General features: G+C 36.9%; 1 protein-coding gene across 3 annotated transcripts in view; it reads right to left on the bottom strand.

The window, feature by feature from the left end:
• Positions 1–20549, bottom strand: part of GRID1 (glutamate ionotropic receptor delta type subunit 1) — a 793647-nt gene that overhangs the window by 120705 nt on the left and 652393 nt on the right. For all 3 annotated transcript variants that reach the window (XM_024253748.3, XM_054522339.2, XM_063727589.1), the window contains 2 exons: positions 18651–18975; positions 17300–17438 (listed from right to left, as the gene is read on the bottom strand). In XM_024253748.3, the coding sequence (XP_024109516.1) occupies positions 17300–17438; positions 18651–18975 (464 nt within the window). The remainder of the gene's footprint in view (positions 1–17299; positions 17439–18650; positions 18976–20549) is intronic.

The following is a 20549-nucleotide window of genomic DNA, read 5'->3' as shown; positions in this document are numbered from 1 at the left end:
ACGAGCAAAATATCCAGCTAACATCATAATGACAGGATCAAATTCACACATAACAATATTAACTTTAAATGTAAATGGACTAAATGCTCCAATTAAAAGACACAGACTGGCAAATTGGATAAAGACTCAAGACCCATCAGTGTGCCGTATTCAGGAAACCCACCTCACGTGCAGAGACACACATAGACTCAAAATAAAAGGATGGAAGAAGATCTACCAAGCAAATGGAAAGCAAAAAACGACAGAGGTTGCAATCCTAGTCTCTGATAAAACAGACTTTAAACCAACAAAGATCAAAAGAGACAAAGAAGGCCATTACATAATGGTAAAGGGATCAATTCAACAAGAAAAGCTAACTATCCTAAATATATATGCACCCAATACAGGAGCACCCAGATTCATAAAGCAAGTCCTGAGTGACCTACAAAGACACTTAGACTCCGACACATTAATAATGGGAGACTTTAACACCCCACTGTCAACATTAGACAGGTCAACGAGACAAAAAGTCAACAAGGATATCCAGGAATTGAACTCAGCTCTGCACCAAGTGGACCTAATAGACATCTACAGAACTCTCCACCCCAAATCAACAGAATATACAATCTTTTCAGCACCACGTCACACCTATTCCAAAATGGACCACATACTTGGAAGTAAAGCTCACCTCAGCAAATGTAAAAGAACAGAAATTATAACAAACTATCTCTCAGATCACAGTGCAATCAAGCTAGAACTCAGGATTAAGAATCTCACTCAAAACCGCTCAACTACATGGAAACTGAACAACCTGCTCCTGAATGACTACTGGGTACATAACGAAATGAAGGCAGAAATAAAGATGTTCTTTGAAACCAATGAGAACCAAGACACAACATACCAGAATCTCTGGGATGCATTCAAAGAAGTGTGTATAGGGAAATTTATAGCACTAAATGCCCACAAGAGAAAGCAAGAAAGATCCAAAATTGACACCCTAACATCACAATTAAAAGAACTAGAAAAGCAAGAGCAAACACATTCAAAAGCTAGCAGAAGGCAAGAAATAACTAAAATCAGAGCAGAACTGAAAGAAACAGAGACACAAAAAACCCTTCAAAAAATTAATGAATCCAGGAGCTGGTTTTTTGAAAGGTTCAAAAAAATTGATAGACCGCTAGCAAGACTAATAAAGAAAAAAAGAAAGAAGAATCAAATAGATGCAATGAAAAATGATAAAGGGGATATCACCTCCAATCCCACAGAAATACAAACTACCATCAGAGAATACTACAAACACTCTTACGCAAATAAACTAGAAAATCTAGAAGAAATCGATAAATTCCTCGACACATACACTCTCCCAAGATTAAACCAGGAAGAAGTTGAATCTCTGAATAGACCAATAACAGGATCTGAAATTGTGACAATAATCAATAGCTTACCAACAAAAACAGTCCAGGACCAGATGGATTCACAGCCGAATTCTACCAGAGGTACAAGGAGGACCTGGTACCATTCCTTCTGAAACTATTCCAATCAATAGAAAAAGAGGGAATCCTCCCTAACTCATTTTATGAGGCCAGCATCATCCTGATACCAAAGCCAGGCAGAGACACAACCAAAAAAGAGGATTTTAGACTAATATCCTTGATGAACATTGATGTAAAAATCCTCAATAAAACACTGCCAAAATGAATCCAGCAGCACATCAAAAAGCTTATCCACCATATCAAGTGGGCTTCATCCCTGGGATGCAAGGCTGGTTCAATACCCACAAATCAATAAATGCAATCCAGCATATAAACAGAACCAAAGACAAAAACCACATGGTTATTTTAATAGATACAGAAAAGGCCTTTGACAAAATTCAACAACCCTTCATGCTAAAAACTCTCAATAAATTAGGTATTGATGGGACATATCTCAAAACAATAAGAGCTATCTATGACAAATCCACAGCCATTATCATACTGAATGGGCAAAAACTGGAAGCATTCCCTTTGAAAACTGGCACAAGACAGGGATGCCCTCTCTCACCACTCCTATTCAACATAGTGTTGGAAGTTCTGGCCAGGGCAATTAGGCAGGAGAAGGAAATAATGGGTATTCAATTAGGAAAAGGGGAAGTCAAATTGTCCCTGTTTGCAGACGACATGATTGTATATCTAGAAAACCCCATCATCTAAGCCCAAAATCTCCTTAAGCTGCTAAGCAACTTCAGCAAAGTCTCAGGATACAAAATCAATGTACAAAAATCACAAGCATTCTTATACACCAACAACAGACAAACCAAGAGCTGAATCATGAGTGAACTCCCATTCACCATTGCTTCAAAGAGAATAAAATGCCTAGGAATCCAACTTAAAAGGGACGTGAAGGACCTCTTCAAGGAGAACTACAAACCACTGCTCAAGGAAATAAAAGAGGATACAAACAAATGGAAGAACATTCCATGCTCATGGGTGGGAAGAATCAATATCGTGAAAATGGCCATACTGCCTAAGGTAATTTACAGATTCAATGCCATCCCCATCAAGTTACCAATGACTTTCTTCACAGAATTGGAAAAAACTACTTGAAAGTTCATATGGAACCAAAAAAGAACCTGCATCGCCAAGTCAATCCTAAGCCAAAAGAACAAAGCTGGAGGCATCACACTACCTGACTTCAAACTATACTAGAAGGCTACAGTCACCAAAACAGCATGGTACTGGTACCAAATCAGAGATATAGATCAATGGAACAGAACAGAGCCCTCAGAAATAACGCCGCATATCTACAACTATCTGATCTTTGACAAACCTGACAAAAACAAGCAATGGGGAAAGGATTCCCTATTTAATAAATGGTGCTGGGAAAACTGGCTAGCCATATGTAGAAAGCTGAAACTGGATCCCTTCCTTACACCTTATACAAAAATCAATTCAAGATGGATTAAAGACTTACATGTTAGACCTAAAACCATAAAAACCCTAGAAGAAAACCTAGGCATTACCATTCAGGACATAGGTATGGGCAAGGACTTCATGTCTAAAACACCAAAAGCAATGGCTACAAAAGCCAAAATTGACAAATGGGATCTAATTAAACTCAAGAGCTTCTGCACAGCAAAAGAAACTACCATCAGAGTGAACAGGCAACCTACAAAATGGGAGAAAATTTTCGCAACCTACTCATCTGACAAAGGGCTAATATCCAAAATCTACAAAGAACTCAAACAAATTTACAAGAAAAAAACAAACCACCCCATCAAAAAGTGGGCGAAGGACATGAACAGACACTTCTCAAAAGAAGACATTTATGCAGCCAAAAAACACATGAAAAAATGCTCACCATCACTGGCTATCAGAGAAATGCAAATCAAAACCACAATGAGATACCATCTCACACCAGTTAGAATGGCAATCATTAAAAAGTCAGGAAACAACAGGTGCTGGAGAGGATGTGGAGAAGTAGGAACACTTTTACACTGTTGGTGGGACTGTAAACTAGCTCAACCATTGTGGAAGTCAGTGTGGTGATTCCTCAGGGATCTAGAACTAGAAATACCATTTGACCCAGCTATCCCATTACTGGGTATATACCCAAAGGACTATAAATCATGCTGCTATAAAGACACATGCACACATATGTTTATTGTGGCATTATTCACAATAGCAAAGACTTGGAACCAACCCAAATGTCCAACAATGATAGACTGGATTAAGAAAATGTGGCACATATACACCATGGAATACTATGCAGCCATAAAAAATGATGAGTTCATGTCCTTTGTAGGGACATGGATGAAATTAGAAATCATCATTCTCAGTAAACTATCGCAAGAACAAAAAACCAAACACCGCATATTCTCACTCATAGGTGGGAATTGAACAATGAGAACACATGGACACAGGAAGGGGAACATCACACTCTGGGGACTGTTGTGGGGTGGGGGGATGGGGGAAGGATAGCATTGGGAGATATACCTAATGCTAGATGACGAGTTAGTGGGTGCAGCACACCAGCACGTCACATGTATAGATATGTAACTAACCTGCACATTGCGCACATGCACCCTCAAACGTAAAGTATAATAATAAATGAATAAACAAATAAATAAATAAATAAACACTAAATTACACATACACACGCAAACACACACACACCCGTAAAAACTAATAAACAAATTTAGCAAAGTTGTAGGATAAAAATAAACACACAAAAACCAGTTTGTTTCTATACATTAACAATAAAATAACTGAAAAGGAAATTACAAAAATAATTTCATTTACAATAAAGCCATGAATAAAATAAAATACTTAAGAATACACTAAACCAGGGAGGGAAATGGTGTATGCACTGAATACCACAAAACATTGCTAAAAAGAAGTTAAAGGCACAAATAAATAGACATCTTATGCTAATGGATTGGAAGACAATATTTTAAGATGGCAATACTGTTCAGAATGATCTACTAATTCAATGCAATCTCTAACAAAATTCCAATGATATTTTTTGTAGAAATAAAAAAAAAACACTAAAATTTGTACAAAATTTCAAGGGACCCCCAAATAGCCAAAACAGTCTTGGAAAAAAACACAATTGAAGGTGTCACATTTTATGATTTCCAAATGTAATCCAAAGCTATGATAATCAAAAACAATGTAGTATTGGTACAAAGACAGATATATAGACCAGTAGAATAGAATAGTGATTCCTGAAATAAACCCTCTTGGGTATGGTCAAATTATTTTCAATGAGGGTGCCAAGACAATTCAATGAAGAAAGGATAGTCTTTCAACAAATGGTAATGGGAAAACTGGATATTCACACGCAGAAAAATGCAGCTGTACCCTTACCTTACACCATACACAAAAATTAACTCAAACTGGCTCAAAGATTTAAATTTAACACTAAAATCATAAAACTCCCAGAAGAAAACATAGAGGAAAGCTTTATTACATTAGATTTGGCAATGAATATTATACCTAAAGTACAGGCAACAAGAGACAAAGGGATAATCTGGACTTCATCAAAATTAAAAACTTTTCTGCATGAAAAGCCACTATCAGCAGAGTGAAAAGGCAACCTGCTAATAGAAAAATATTTGTAAATCATATATATGAGGACGGATTAATATCTGGAATTTATAAAGAACCCCTTCAACTTAATAACAAAGAAAACCCATAAATGATTCAATTAAAAATAGGCAAAGAACTTGAATAACATTTCTCCAAAGGAGATATGCAAATTTGACAATAAACACATACAAATGCTCAAAATTTTTAATTGTGGAAATGCAAACCATAACCACAATGAGATACTACTTCACATCCATTGAAATGGCTATTTAAAAAAACAAACAAAAAGCAGATAACAACAAGTGTTGGTAACAATTTGGAGAAACTGGATTTGTTGTGCATTGCTGGTGGGAATATAAAATGATGCAGCTGCTGTAGAAAACTGTATCGTTATTCTTCAAAAAAATTAAACATGGGATTACCATACGATCCAGCAATTTTACTTCTGGGTATATACACCAAAGAATTAAAAGCAGGCCTTTAACAGGTATTTGTACACCCATGTTTATAACGGTAGTATTTACAATAGCTAAAATGTGAAAGCAATCCAAGATTCCACTGATAAATGAATGGATAAATAAAATATGATACATACATTCAATGTGATATTATTCAGCCTTAAAAGGAAGGATATTCTTACACAAGCTACAACATGGATGAATCTTGAAAACAAGAAAGTGAAATAAGCCAATCATAAAAAACAATTGCCATATAATGCTATTAATATGAGGTACCTAGAGTAGTCAAATTTATAGAGACAGAAAATAGAATGGTGGTTTCCAGGGTCCAGAGAAAATGGGAAATTAGTTCTTTCATAGGTACAGATTATCAGTTATGCAAGATGAAGTGTTTTGGAGATAGATGGTAATGTTGATTGTGACAATGTGAATATACTTAGTGCCACTAAACTATACACTTAGAAATTCTTAAAATAATAGGTTTTATGTTACGTATATTTTACCAATAAAAATTTAAATCAGAATAAACAAATAATTTAGTAATATCTTCTAATACCTAAAGTTGTTCTTAAAACTTGTGAAGTTTATTCAACAAGTAAAAAAAAATAACAAATTTAAAACTAAATATAGAAGATTATCTACTGAATCAATTAAAAGTATTAAAATTAACTCCTAAAAAAGAGCACATCAAACAGTTTTATAAAATAATTAAGGTCAGGGTGTAGGTGGAACAGAACTATATAAGAGCATAACTTTTGTATATTATTGAACTAAAGTTGGTATTAATCCAACACAAATTGTTATTAATTAAGATGTTAATTGTAGTGTCCTGGGCAACTACTAAGAATATAATAATAATAATATATATGATGTGTATGTATATACATATATATATCAAGGGAGTTAAAATGGTAAAGAAAAAATATCCATTTAACACAAAAGAAGGCAGTAACAGAAAACATAAGGAACACAAATGATGTAAGTCATACAGAAATCAAATAGCAAAATGGTAGAGCTAAGTCCTTTCTTAGAAATTATATTAAATATAAGTGGATTAAACATTTATTTAAAAGTAGAGATTAGCATAATGATTTTAAAAACATGATCCAACTATATGCTCTGTACAGGTGCCCCACTGTAGATTCAGACAAGCACATTGAAAGAAAAAAGATGGAAAAAGATATTCCATGCAAGTGGTGATAGAATAGGTTGACTATACTTATATCCAACAAAATATACACACACGTGTACATATACACATATGCACTCAACATTACAACACATAAATATGTTATGTAAATTTTGACAAAACTGAAGGGACAAATAGCGATACAAGAATACTTGGGGACGTCAATGCCCCACTTTCAACAATGGAAAGATCATCCAGGCAGAAAGTCAATAAGTAAAAACAGACTTGAACAACAATATAGACCAGATGGACCTAACAAACATATACAGAACAGCCCATCCAATAACCACAGCATACACATTCTTTTTAAACTTTCATGGAACGTTCTCCAGGATATATGACCTGTTAGACCACAAAACAAGTTTAACAAATTTAAGAAGACTGAAATCATATCAAGTATCTTCACCAGCCATAATGCTATGAAACTAGAAATCAATAACCAGAGGAAAATAAGAAAATTTACAAAATGTGGAAATTAAACACATCCCTGAAACAACCAGTAGATCATAGAAAAAATCAAAAGGGATACTAAAAAAATTGTTGAGACAAATAAAAATGGAAACACAAACATACCAAAAATAATAGGATGCAGCAAGAGCCCCTCTAAGAAGGAAGTTAATGTTGATTAAAACTACATTAAAAAAGAAACCTTTTAAATATTCTAAGTTTATATCTCAAGGAACTACAAAAAGAAGAACAAACGAAGCCCAAAGTTAGCAGAAAGAGGAAAATAATAAAGATCGGGGCAGAAATAAATAAAATAGAGACTAGAAAGACACTACCAAAGGTCAATGAAACTAAGATTGGCTTTTTTGGAAAGATAAACAAAATTGGAAAACCTTTAACTAGACTAAGAAAAAAGTGGGAAGTCTCAAATAAATAAAATTATTAATGAAAAAGAAGCAACCAATACCACAGAAATAGAAAGGGTCATAAGAGAACACTATAAACAATTTTTCAACAGCAAACCGAATAATTTTGAAGAAATGGATAAATTTCTAGAAACATACAACCTACTGAGACTGATTGCTGAAGAAATAGAAAATCTGAGCATACTAATAGTGGGTAATAAGATTGAAACAGTAATCAGAAACCTCCCAAGAAAGAAAAATGCCAATCCTTCTCAAACACTTCCAAAAAAATTGAAGGGAACACTTTCAAACTCATTTTACAAGACCACCATTACACCTTTATATCAAAGCCTGACAAGGAATCTTCAAGAAAAGAAAACTACAGGCTAATATCCCAGATAAGCATAGATGTGCAAATCTTCAACAAAATGCTAACAAACCTAATTCAATAGCACGTTAAAAAAAAAAAAACATATCCCATGATCAAGTGGAACTTACCCCCAGGATGCAAGGATGGCTTCACATACAAAAATCAAGATATGGGACACACTACATTAACAAAATGAGGGAAACAAATTATATATTCATCTCAAAAGATGTAGAAAAATCATTAGAGAAAATTTAACATCTTTCATGATAAAAATTTTCAGCAAATTAAGACTACATGTCATGTACCTTAACATCATAAAGGCTATATATGAAGCCTATGGCTAACATCATACTCAACAGTAAAAAGCTAAAAGCTTTTCCTCCAAGATGAGGAACAAAACAAGGGTGCCCACTCTCACCATATCTATTCAACATAGAACTGGAAGGCATGGTCAGAACAATTAGGCAATACAAAGAAATAAAAGATAAAGAAAATGTGATACATATACACCATGGAATACTATGCAGCCATAAAAAAGAACGAGATAATATTCTTTGCAGCAACATGGATAGAGCTAAAGGCCATTATTTGAAGCAAACTAACAGAGGAACAGAAAACTAAATACCACGTTTTTACTTACAAATGGAAGCTAAACAACAAGAACACATGGATAGATACGAGAGGAACAACAGACACTGGGACCTATTTGAGGGTGGAGGTTAGGAGGAAGGAGCGTATCAGAAAAAAATGGCTATCAAGTACTATGCTTATCTGAGTGATGAAATTATCTGTACATCAAACCCCCATGACATACAGTTTATCTATAAACAAACCTGTACATGTACCCCTGAACCTAAAAGTTTTTTTAAAAAAAAGAAATAAAAGACATTCAAATCAGAGAGAAAGAAGTAAAACTGCATATATTTGCAGATGACATGATCTATACAGAAAACCCTTGACTTCACCAAACAAATGCAGGAACTAATAAATAGTGCAGTAAATTTGCAGGATACGAAATAAACATACAAAAATCAGGAATATTTCTATAAACTAACAACAAAGTATTTGCAAACAAATCAAAAAAAATTCCATTTAAAATAGCATAAAAATAAAATTCTTGTGTATAAATTACACCAAGGAGTTGAAAAATCTGTATGCTATGCTGTAAACTATAAAACATTGGTGAAAAAACTGAAGAAGACACAAATAAATGGAAAGGTATCCTATATTCATGGATTGGAAAAATTAATACTATTAATATGTTAATACCACCCAAAGTGATCTATAGATTTGGTATAACCCCTACCAAAATACCAATGACATTCTTCACAGAAATAGAAAAAAAAAATCGTAAAATTCCTGTGACCACAAAAGTCCTCTGAATACCAATGCAATCTTAAACAAGAGAAGCAAATCTGGAGACATCACACTACCTGATTTCAAAATACAGTATAGAGTCATAGTAATTAAAACAATATAGTATTGGCATAAAAACAGATATATAGCCCAATGAAAGAGAATACAGCCCAGAAATAAATTCACACATTTACAGTCAATTGATCTTTGACAAAGTTGCAAAGAACACACAATGGGGAAGACAGTCTCTTTAGTAAATGATGTTGGAGAAACTGAATATCTGCACACAAAAGAATGAAAATAGACTCGTATTTCACACCATGCACAAAAATCAGCTCAAAATAAATTAAAAACTTAAATGTAAGAGCTGAAGCTGCAAAACTTCTAGAAGAAAAAAGCTTTTTGACATTGGTCTGGGGCATGATTGTTTGGATGTGACCCAAAAGCACAGGCAACAAAAGCAACAATAGATAAATAGGACTGAATCAAATTTTGAAATCTTATACAAAGCAAAGTAAACAATCTACAAAGTGAAGAGACAACTTGCAAAATGACAGAAAATCAGATAATGTGCTAATATCCAAAATATATAAGGAAATCAAAAACTCACTAACCACAAAACAAATAGTTTAATTTAAAAATGGGCAAGGACCTGAATAGACATTTCTCAAAAGAAGACATATAAATGACCAAAAGATACATGAAAAAATATTCAACATAACTAATCATCAGGGAAATACAAATGAAAACTACAATGAGGTATCACCTTACACCTGTTAGAATGGCTATGATAAAAAAAAAAAGACAAAAGATAACAAGTGATGATGAGAATACGGAAAACAGTATGGCAATTTCTCAAAAACTTAAATATAGAAGTACCATATGATCCAGTGATCCCACTTCTTAATACAGAGCCAAAGAAGATGAAATCAGTATCTTGAAGAGATATTTGTCTGCACTACCATGTTCATTGCAGCATTATTAGAAATTGACAAGATATAGAACTAACCTTTTTTTTTTTTTTTTTTTTTTGAGACAGAGTCTAACTCTATTGCCCAGACTGGAGTGCAGTGGCATGATCTCGGCTCACTGCAACCTCCACCTCTCAGGTTCAAGTGATTCTCCTGCCTCAGCCTCCTGAGTAGCTGGGATTACAGGTGCTTGCCACCATGCCTGTCTGCTTTTTGTATTTTTACTAGAGACTGAGTTTCACCATGTTTGCCAGGCTGGTCTTGAACTCCTGACCTCAGGTGATTCACCAGTCTCGGCCTCCCAAAGTGCTCGATTACAGGCGTGAGGCACTGCACCCAGCCAGAATCAACCTAACTTTTTATCTGCAAATAATTGGACATTATTGTCCCTTTGTAGTGACATGGATGAAGCTGGAAACCATCATTCTCAGCAACCTATCGCAAAGACAAAAAACCAAACACCTCATGTTCTCACTTATAGGTGGGAATTGAACAATGAGAACACATGGACACAGGAAGGGGAACATCACACACTGGGGACTGTTGTGGGGTTGGGGGACGGGGGAGGGATAGCATTAGGAGATATACCTAATGCTAAATGACTAGTTAATGGGTTCAGCACACCAACATGGCACATGTATACATATGTAACAAACCTGCACGTTGTGCATGTACCCTAAAACTTAAAGTATAATAATAATAAAACAAATAAAATTAAAAAAGAAAATGTTAAAAAAAGAAAATGTGATATATGTACATATATAATGTATATAAATGTGATTATTTATATATTATATATACACATATATAATGTATATAATGTAATTATTTGTATATATTATATATACATATATAATATATAAATGTGATACATTATATATAATTAATATATATAATATATAAATAACATATATTTCCATTGTGACATGGGTGAACCTAGAGGATATTATGTTATGTTAACTCAAATATTATATTATGTTAACTCAAATAAGCTAGGCACAGAAAGACACATACTGAATGATTTCACTTATATTTGGAATCTAAAGAGTCAAACTCACAGAAGTGGAGAGTTTACTGGTTGCCAGAGAATGGTGGTTGCCAGGGACTGGAGTGTAGGGGAATTATGAGCTTTTTGTCAAAGAGTACAGAATTTCAGTTAGGTATGACGAATAAGATCTGGAGATATAATGTACAGCATGGTGGCTATAGTTAATAAAATTGTGTTATACATTTGAGATTGGCTAAAACAGCAGATCTTAAATATTCTCATCACACACAAAAAACTGATAACTATGTGAGGTAACAGATATGTTACTTAGCTTCATTGTAGTAATCATTTCGTAGTGCACATGCAAATGGTATATTCAATGGAAGAAGAACAGCCTTTTCAACAAATAGTGCTGGAGCAATTAAGTGTCTGTGTTAGTTTGTTTTCATGCTGCTGATAAAGACATACCTGAAACTGGGAACAAAAAAAAGGTTTAATTGGACCTAAAGTTCCAAATGGCTGGGGAGGCCTCAGAATCATGATGGGAGGCAAAAGTCTCTTCTTACATGGCACAGGCAAGAGAAAATGAGGGAGAAGCAAAAGCAGAAAGCCCTGATAAATCCATCAGATCTCGTGAGACTATTTGCTATCACAAGAATATCATGGGAAAGGCCAGCCCCCATGATTCCATTACCTCTCCCTGGGTCCCTCCCACAACACTTGGGAATTCTGGGAGATACAATTCAAGCTGAGATTTGGATGGAGGCAGAGCCAAACCATATTATTCCACTCCTGGCCCCTCCAAATGTCATGTCCTCACATTTCAAAAGGAATCATGCCTTCCCAACAGTCCTCCAAAGTCTTAACTCATTTCAGCATTAACCCAAAAGTCCACAGTCCAAAGTCTCATCTGAGACAAGGCAAGTCCCTTCCACTCGTGAGCCTGTAAAATCAAAAGCAAGCTAGTTACTTCCTAGATACAATGGAGATATAGGTATTGGGGTAAATACAGCCATTCTAAATGGGAGAAATTGGCCACAACAAAGGGGTTACAGGGCCCATGCATGTCCAAAATCCAGTGGGCAGTCAGATTTTAAAGCTCCAAAATGATCTCCTTTGACTCCAGGTCTCACATCCAAGACACACTGATGCAAAAGGTGGGTTTCCATGGTCTTGGGCAACTCCGCCTCTGTGGCTTTGCAGGGTACAGCCTCCCTCGTGGCTGCGTTCATAGGCTGGCATTGAGTGTCTGTGGCTTTTCCAGGCACACGGTGCAATCTGTTAGTGGATCTACCATTCTGTGGTCAGGAGGATGGTGGCCCTCTTCTCACAGCTCCACTAGGCAGTGCCCCAGTAGGGACTCTGTGTAGGGACTCCACACAACACATTTCCCTTCCGCATTGCCCTAGCAGAAGTTCTCCAAGAGGGCCTCGCTTCTGAAGCAAACTTTTGCCTGGGCATCCAGGTGTTTCTACACATCTTCTGAAATCTAGGCAAAGGTTCTCAAACCTCAATTCTTAACTCCTTGACTTCCACATAGGGAGTCCACACCCCAGTAGGGACTCCAACCTCACATTTCCCTTCCACACTGCCCTAGCAGAGGTTCTCCATGAGGGCCTTGCCCCTGCAGCAAACTTGTGCCTGGGCATCCAGGCGTTTCTGTACATCTTCTGAAATCTAGGCAGAGGTTCCTGAACCTCAATTCTTCACTTCTGTGCACCTGCAGGCTCAACACCACGTGAAAGCTGCCAAGGCTTGGGGCTTCCACCCTCTGAAGCCACAGCCCAAGCTCTACGTTGGCCCCTTTCAGCCATGGTGGGAGCATCTGGGACACAGGGCACAAAGTCCCTAGGTTGCACACAGCACAGGGACCTAGGGCCCAGCCCATGACACCACATTTTGCTCCTGGGCCTCTGGGCCTGTGATGGGAGGGGCTGCCATGAAGGTCTCTGACATGGCCTGGAGACATTTTCCCCATGGTCTTGGGGATTAACAGTAGGCTCCTTGCTACTTGTGCAAATTTCTGCAGCTGGCTTGAATTTCTCCTCAAAACATGGGTGTTTCTTTTCTACTGCTTTGTCAGGCAGCAAATTTTCTGAATTTTTATGCTGTTTTCCTTTTAAAATGGAATGCTTTTAACAGCACCCAAGTCACCTTTTGAATGCTTTGCTGCTTAGAAATTTCTTCCACTAGATACCCTAAACCATCTCTCTCAAGTTCAAAGTTTCACAAATCGCTGGGGCAGGGGCAAAATGCCGCTAGTCTCTTTGCTAAAACATAGCAAGAGTCACCTTTGCTCCAGTTCCCGGTAAATTCCTCATCTCCACTTGAGACCACCTCAGCCTGGACCTTATTGTTCATTTCACTGTCAGCATTTTTGTCAAAGCTGTTCAACAATTCTCTAGGAGGTTCCAAACTTTCCCACATTTTTCTGTCTTCTTCTGAGCCTTCCAAACTGTTCCATCCTCTGCCTGTTACCCAATTCCAAAGTCGCTTCTACATTTTTGGATATCTTTTCAGCAATGCCCCTCATCCAGTACCAATTTACTGTATTAGTTTGTTTTCACACTGCTGATAAAGACATACCCGAAACTGGGAACAAAAAAAAGTTTTAATTGGACTTACAGTTTCACATGGATGGGGAGGCCTCAGAATCATGGTGGGAGGTGAAAGGCTCTTCTTACATGGTGGTGGCAAGAGAAAATGAGGAAGAAGCAAAAGCAGAACCCCCGATAAACCCACATCAGATCTCGTGAGACTTATGCACTGTCACGAGAATAGCACAGGAAAGACAGGCCCCTATGATTCAATTACCTCTCCCTGGGTCCCTCCTACAACACGTGGGAATTCTGGGAAATATAATTCAGATTGAGATTTGGGTGGGGGCACAGCCAAACCATATCAGTATCCATAGACTGAAAAAAAAGACCTCAGCCTATGCCTCAAACTTCATACAGAAATTCACTCAAAATTGATTGTGGAATGAAATGTAAAATGTAAAAATATAAAAATGTTAGGAATTTTAAAACAGGAGAAAATTTTAAGGCTCTCTAGATAGACAAAGACTTAACATCAAAAGAATGATCCATGAAAGAACAAATTTCTAAATCTGACCTCATCAAAATTAAAACATTTTGCTAAGTAAACTTAGCAAAAGATCAGCATAATAGTAAATGGTTACTTGCTTTATCAATGTTTTTAAGGAAAATATTTAGCCAACTAATTATTGAGCTGGGTTCAAACTCAGTCCACTATTAGATTCACTGATACTTTGTTATTTATTAATTATTAAATGGGAAAATTTTAATTAATTGTGTTCTGTTAATTTTTCATTTAGTCGATTTGCTCTGAATACAATTCTGAAATCCTTTAGCTGATAATTTTGAAAATAACAAAAAATACAAATGAGAAAAAATTTATATATATAGATGCACGTCCTAAAATAGCTAAAATAATCCTAACAAAGAAGATTAAAATGGGAGGAATCACTCTACCCTATAGTAAGGCTTACGCTATAGCTACTGTAATCACGATAGTATGGTGTTGGCAAAGGGACAATCACATATAACAATGGAACAGAATAGATAATTTAGATACATACAAATATGTCCAACTGTTTTCTCACAAAATACAAAAGCAATTCTGTGGAGGAAGGATAGCCTTTTCAACAAATAGTATTAAAGCTATTGGACATCCATAGACCAAAACAAACAGACAAAAACAAAAAAAAGAAAAAGAAAAGAAAAGAAAAATAAAAACCCAAACTCTCAACCTAAACCTCAAACTTTATAAAATTATCTCAAAATTGATTGTGGACTGAATTGTAAAATGCAAACGTTTTCAGTAAAAAATAAAAGTAGAAAATCTTCAGGGTCTCAGGCTAGGAAAAGACTTGACATCAAAAGCATGATTCATGAAATAATTCTCTAAATTGAACCTCATCAAAATTAAAACCTTTTCACGGTGAAAAGACAAGAGTTTGAAAAGACAAGCTATAGAGTGGCAGCAAATGTTTGCTGACTGCATATCTGACAAAGAACTAGTATCTAAAATACATGAAGAACTTTCAAAACTCAGAAGTAATAAGCAATCCATTTAGAAAAGATAAAAACAGATATTTTACTGAAGGGGACATATACATAGCAAATAAGCACAAAAAAAGGTGTGCAACATCATTAGTCGTTCAGGAAGTGCAAAATAAAACCACAGTGAGGTATGACTCCACACCTATCAGAATGGTAAAATGAAAAATAATGGCAACACCAAATGTCAGGAAAGATGCAGAGAAACTGGATTATTCTTACATCACGGGCAGAAATATAAAATGATACAGACACTCTGGAAAGCAGTTTGATACTTTCTTACAATACCCAATATGAACTTGCCATATGCTCCAGCAATTGCACTCTTGGGTGTTTATCACATGTAAATGAAAACTAATGTTCACGCAAAAACCTGCACGCAAATGTTCATGGCAGCTTTTTTCATAATTGCCAAAAATTGGAAGCAACCCAGATGTCCTCCAATGGGGGAATAGTTAGACAAATTGTGGTATATGTGATAATACTCATATGTGGTATATGTGATATAATCAAAGCAGTGAACTACTAATACACACGAAAACGTGGATGAATCTCTAAGGAATTATGTTGAGTGAAAAAGCCAAAGCCAAAAGGCATTATTCCATTTATATCACGTACTGAAATGACAAAATTTTAGAGATGGAGTACAATTAATGGTTGCCAGAGTTGGGGACAGAGTGGCAGGGGAAGAAATGTGAAAAAAAGTTGGGTGGTTATAAAAGGACAACACAAAGGATCCTTGTGGTGACAGACCTGTTCAGTATCTTTACTGTGGTGCAGATACACAAGTTTATAAGTGATAAAATAGTACAGACCCGAATGCACACATACATATACACAGACACACAGAGAGATGAGTACAAGAGGGGAACTGTGAATAAAATCAGTCAACTGTATCAATGTCAATATCCTGGTTTTAATATAATATTAGACTTTTGCAAAATGTTACCACTGAGAAAACTGGGTAAAGGATCCCAGGAGACCTCTCTGCATTATTTCTTACAACTACATATGAATCTATAATTATCTCAATAAAAATGTCAATTTAATAAAGATATTGGACAATATCATACTGAATCTTGAATCCTAGTCAAGGAGTTTAAACTCTTCAACAGCTAGTTGAGACCCATAGAGGCTGGTTGAGTATGGATGACTTGATTAAGAGCTGTGGATCAAAAGAACCAATATGATGACAGTGAGTGTGATGAATTAAAGGGATGTTACTAAAGGCAGTGACTCAAAAAACCATAATCAGAGATCAAGTTAGAGGCAATATTGAAGCCAATATTGTACCCAATGAAGTGTACAACAGATCCATGCCTATGGCCGCTTCAGCAACCACATATCCAAACCAAATTCACTCGTCCAAGTTCTTTTTTTTGTAATTTACACTATTTTTGGGAATCTGATCATAAAATACAGTCACTTCCAAGAGTTATTTCGCTACATTGAGCTCATTCTTTTATTCCATAATCTTAACATTTTGTAAAAATGAAGACACATTTTTAGTCTTTGGTTTCAATAATTTTATAATCATATAAATGTGCATGAAATACGTTTTCTACTTATTGTGGCAATTGGCATTTTTGAAAAAAATCATTTTAAGGTGTTTGAAGATTGAAAAAAGCATATATTAGACTTCTGGTTTAAATTAATTTTAACTAAATATTTATAAAATTTTGATTAAATAAGTTTGTAATCAATGTTTAAATGTCTGAGAAAACGTAATTTGTTAATTGATTTCTTAGCTTTGTAGCCAGCATTAAATTTTCAGGAAATATTATTTAATGAATTTATACATTTATGTAATTGTGCCTGAGATAAAATACAACAGGAGTGAAGCTCTTCTCCAAGCACTAAAGATTCCAGGAAACCATCCGTTTGCAGATCAGGGCTCTCTCCCTCATACCACACTGCCCTGGAAAGGTTTACAACCTTTTTAAAGCCTCTCTGAGCTGCTGGCTCCAGATCAAGGAGGAATAGGTTTACCTTATGGGGTTGTCCATCCTGGACACTGTGAGGAAGGCAGCAAGGTTGGCTGTGTAGGAGGAGCACACAATGAGCGTGAAGAGCCACCAGCTGCCCATCACGATGCGCATGGCCACGGAGTTCACGGAAGATTCGCCACCTGCAGGAGGCAGACAAAGTGGGTTAGCCAGTGGCTTCTGCTCTCCCTCCCATCCCCAGGGAGGTGTTCTGCCCTGCAGCCAGGCACACAGGCCATCACTCATGAAGGGCTGGAACCAGGGAGGTGACTGCCAGCTGGGTCTGGGCATCTGTGCCAATTCTGGGATAGGATCCTAAAACCGTGGATGTTGGACAGGGGCAGAGGACCACAAAATATGGAAAAATTAGGACTGGGCTTCTAGTGGTGCAAAGTTTGTGAAAACACCAAGGGTTGGGGTCTGAATATCAAAATCTTTCAGTTAGAAGATTCTACCTCACAGTGGTAAGAACTTCTAGGGCTGCAGCCTTATGTAAGATCCCTTTCCAATTTCAAATTCATATATAGCAGACTCGGGAATTCTGTAAATATAGAAATACCTCCTACTACTTGGAGGGCTCCCTGGCTTTCTTTTAAACCTGAGAAATGAGATGTCCCATATCACTTTTATTAATATTCAGCCCTCACTAGATGGCTTTTCTTCCCCTAGAATTTTCAGAAATCATGGCATGAGACTTTTAGTTAGAAGTTTAGCCACTTTGAGGCCAATTATTTCTCCTTGGTCTCTAAAGTGTTAGGAGAAGAGAGCTTCTTCTCACTGCTTATTCTCCTTACATAACCTCACAAAGCATTTGCCATGGTGCAAATAGGACCAAGACTCACATTAGAAACTTTGCAATTTGCTGCTCCAGTCAAAATGGCACAATCCTATAACTCACTACTGGATAGAATTACCATCCAGACCCCTCAGAGGTAGGAGAATTTGTACCTCAAGAATGGCTGGAGTACTGCTTAAATGATTGCAATACAATTGGGATTTTTTTCCCCATTAAGTCATCAAATTTAAGCAAGATTCACAGTTTCATTGACAACCTCATGTGCATAGCAATCACTTTAATGTAGGAGGAGAGAAAAGTGCAAAGCAGAATTCCAAAGTTAATTTTATCTAAAGCGGAGAATCAGGAATTGAAGTTGAGCTCCTTATTGTTATTTCATTTAATTTCTCTCTGATATTATTCAGAGAAATTGGGTGCAGCATGACATTTGTACTGTCCTAGAGATTAAGTAAAATTGCATTTGGAATGACTTCGGTAAAATGCACCTGAGAACTTTGCCAACGGATAAGTTCTTCCAGGCCCCTAGAGCTATTCAAGGATCAGGAAACCAGAAAGGTACCTTGCTGTACGAAGGCTCCATAGACAATCCAGATGGCGCTGTGCAGAGTGGCAGAAGCTGATGGCCTGGGCTGGGCAGCACTCTGAGCCCTCACAGCCTGTATCCTGTTCAACACAAATATCAGCACACCAACCACAGGGATGGCTGCTGCAATGCAGGCCCACACAGCAAAATCAAATGGAGCAAAGAGGGAGAAGATGCTGATTTTCTCCTCTGGCTTCTTAATTAGAATCCCCACTGAATAGTCCATGTACCGCTTGCTGAAGTCCACAACGCTCTCCCTCTCTGGGGTGATGGTGATGGCAGAGATGGCCAAGTCTGCTCTCTGAAAGGCAAAGCCATCTCATTAGACGGCAGTCCTCAGCTTACTGCTGGGTTCTGCCCTGGGTCAAGGTCCACCCTCTGCCCTTTGAGTTGCTCTGTTCAGAGGAATGGATTTGAGAGCTGGCACCCTGAGAGTCTAAATATTATAAGGAAAATCCAACACTAAGTTGTCTGTTACTATTTCCTTAACCTTACAAGTTTCTCTCTTCTAAAAACTTCAGGAAACTGCTTCTACAGAAAAGAGTCCAGTAAAGTATCTTCATTTCTCTACGAATTATAGTTTATCTTCACTTTGTTGTTTTCCTACCAAACTTTAGCTATCTTCTTTTTATTTTCCCTATGTTTCCCTCTACCCTCCACCAAGAAGTCCCTTCTATCTTCTAGGCCTGTGTGCATCCTCCCTACATGTTAAGACCAGAGGCACACTCCATTTCTTCATCACACTTCTCAGACTCTATTATCCCACATTGATCTTTCTCTTTTCTAAAACACTTCAGAAGTTATATGGTGAGTTCTACAACTATGTTAGACCTCATTAACATATTAGCCAGTGAGTGTTTCATATGTAGACTTCATGCCAGAGAGTAAAATATTGAAAGAATAAAGGGGTCATCTATTTATTTCTATCTTCCACCATCCTTAATTCAAGGCTTGCAAACCCACAGGTTTATTCTTCCATGGTAAAGCCATGGTGTGAAGAATGTCTCTGGACGTGCCCTACTATGACCTCAAAATTACCTCCCAAGATGTTTGTTTTCCAAAATGGGCTTCATTTTAAAAACAGACAGAAATCCCATTAAGATGGATCCAGACTGTAAGGATGAAACTGCCAAGTTTGGGGCGATTACGAGTTTCATGTCTGGATGGGTGGATGCCAGGTGACAATGGGGTCTAGAGTCCTCCTTTAGTCACAAGAGCACTGAAAGGCAGTCATCATAATGATCTGGGCTCTTGACTCTCCAAGTGGGAGGCATCAGCAGAACCAGTTTCTTTTAGAATGACCAATAGTGACAACTGATTCAACCTCCATGCTCAAACTGGGGAAACACACATGGAAGGATTTTTTTCAAGGTTTAATATGTAGGCTAGGGACAGATATACTCATGTCCTAAACAGAAATCTAATACTACACCTTGAGTAAAGACAGAATATAGGAGGTGACCCTATCAATAATCTCCTCTTACACGTGTCACACTGGCATCTCTGGTTCTTGCCTCTCTTCTAAAAACCCTAGCATCCAGGGACAATTTTTAGGATTAGGAAAGTTTGGTGCATATTTAAGGGCTTAAAAAGAGATTTAGTGGAGCAGGATAGGCTTACGAGACAGAATGAAGGGAAACTAATTTATGAAGCAAGGTTCAAAGGAGGCACAAACAGATCAACTCATGACACAGGTGGAGGGGTTGTCCTGTGACAGTGGGACAGACTGACAGGGGACAGGGGACACACCCTTCTGTGGGAGATGGCAGGTGCCTGCAGATGTAAATTTCATAGGAATTAGAAGTACAATTTTATGCCCCAAAGTCTCAGTTTATTCCCCAATATAGAAGTGCAATAATTTTTTTTTTTAGTTGG

The sequence above is a fragment of the Pongo abelii genome, chromosome 8 (assembly GCF_028885655.2).
Source record: "Pongo abelii isolate AG06213 chromosome 8, NHGRI_mPonAbe1-v2.0_pri, whole genome shotgun sequence".
Taxonomy (NCBI): Eukaryota; Metazoa; Chordata; class Mammalia; order Primates; family Hominidae; genus Pongo; species Pongo abelii.
This window is presented reverse-complemented; position numbering and strand designations above follow the sequence as displayed.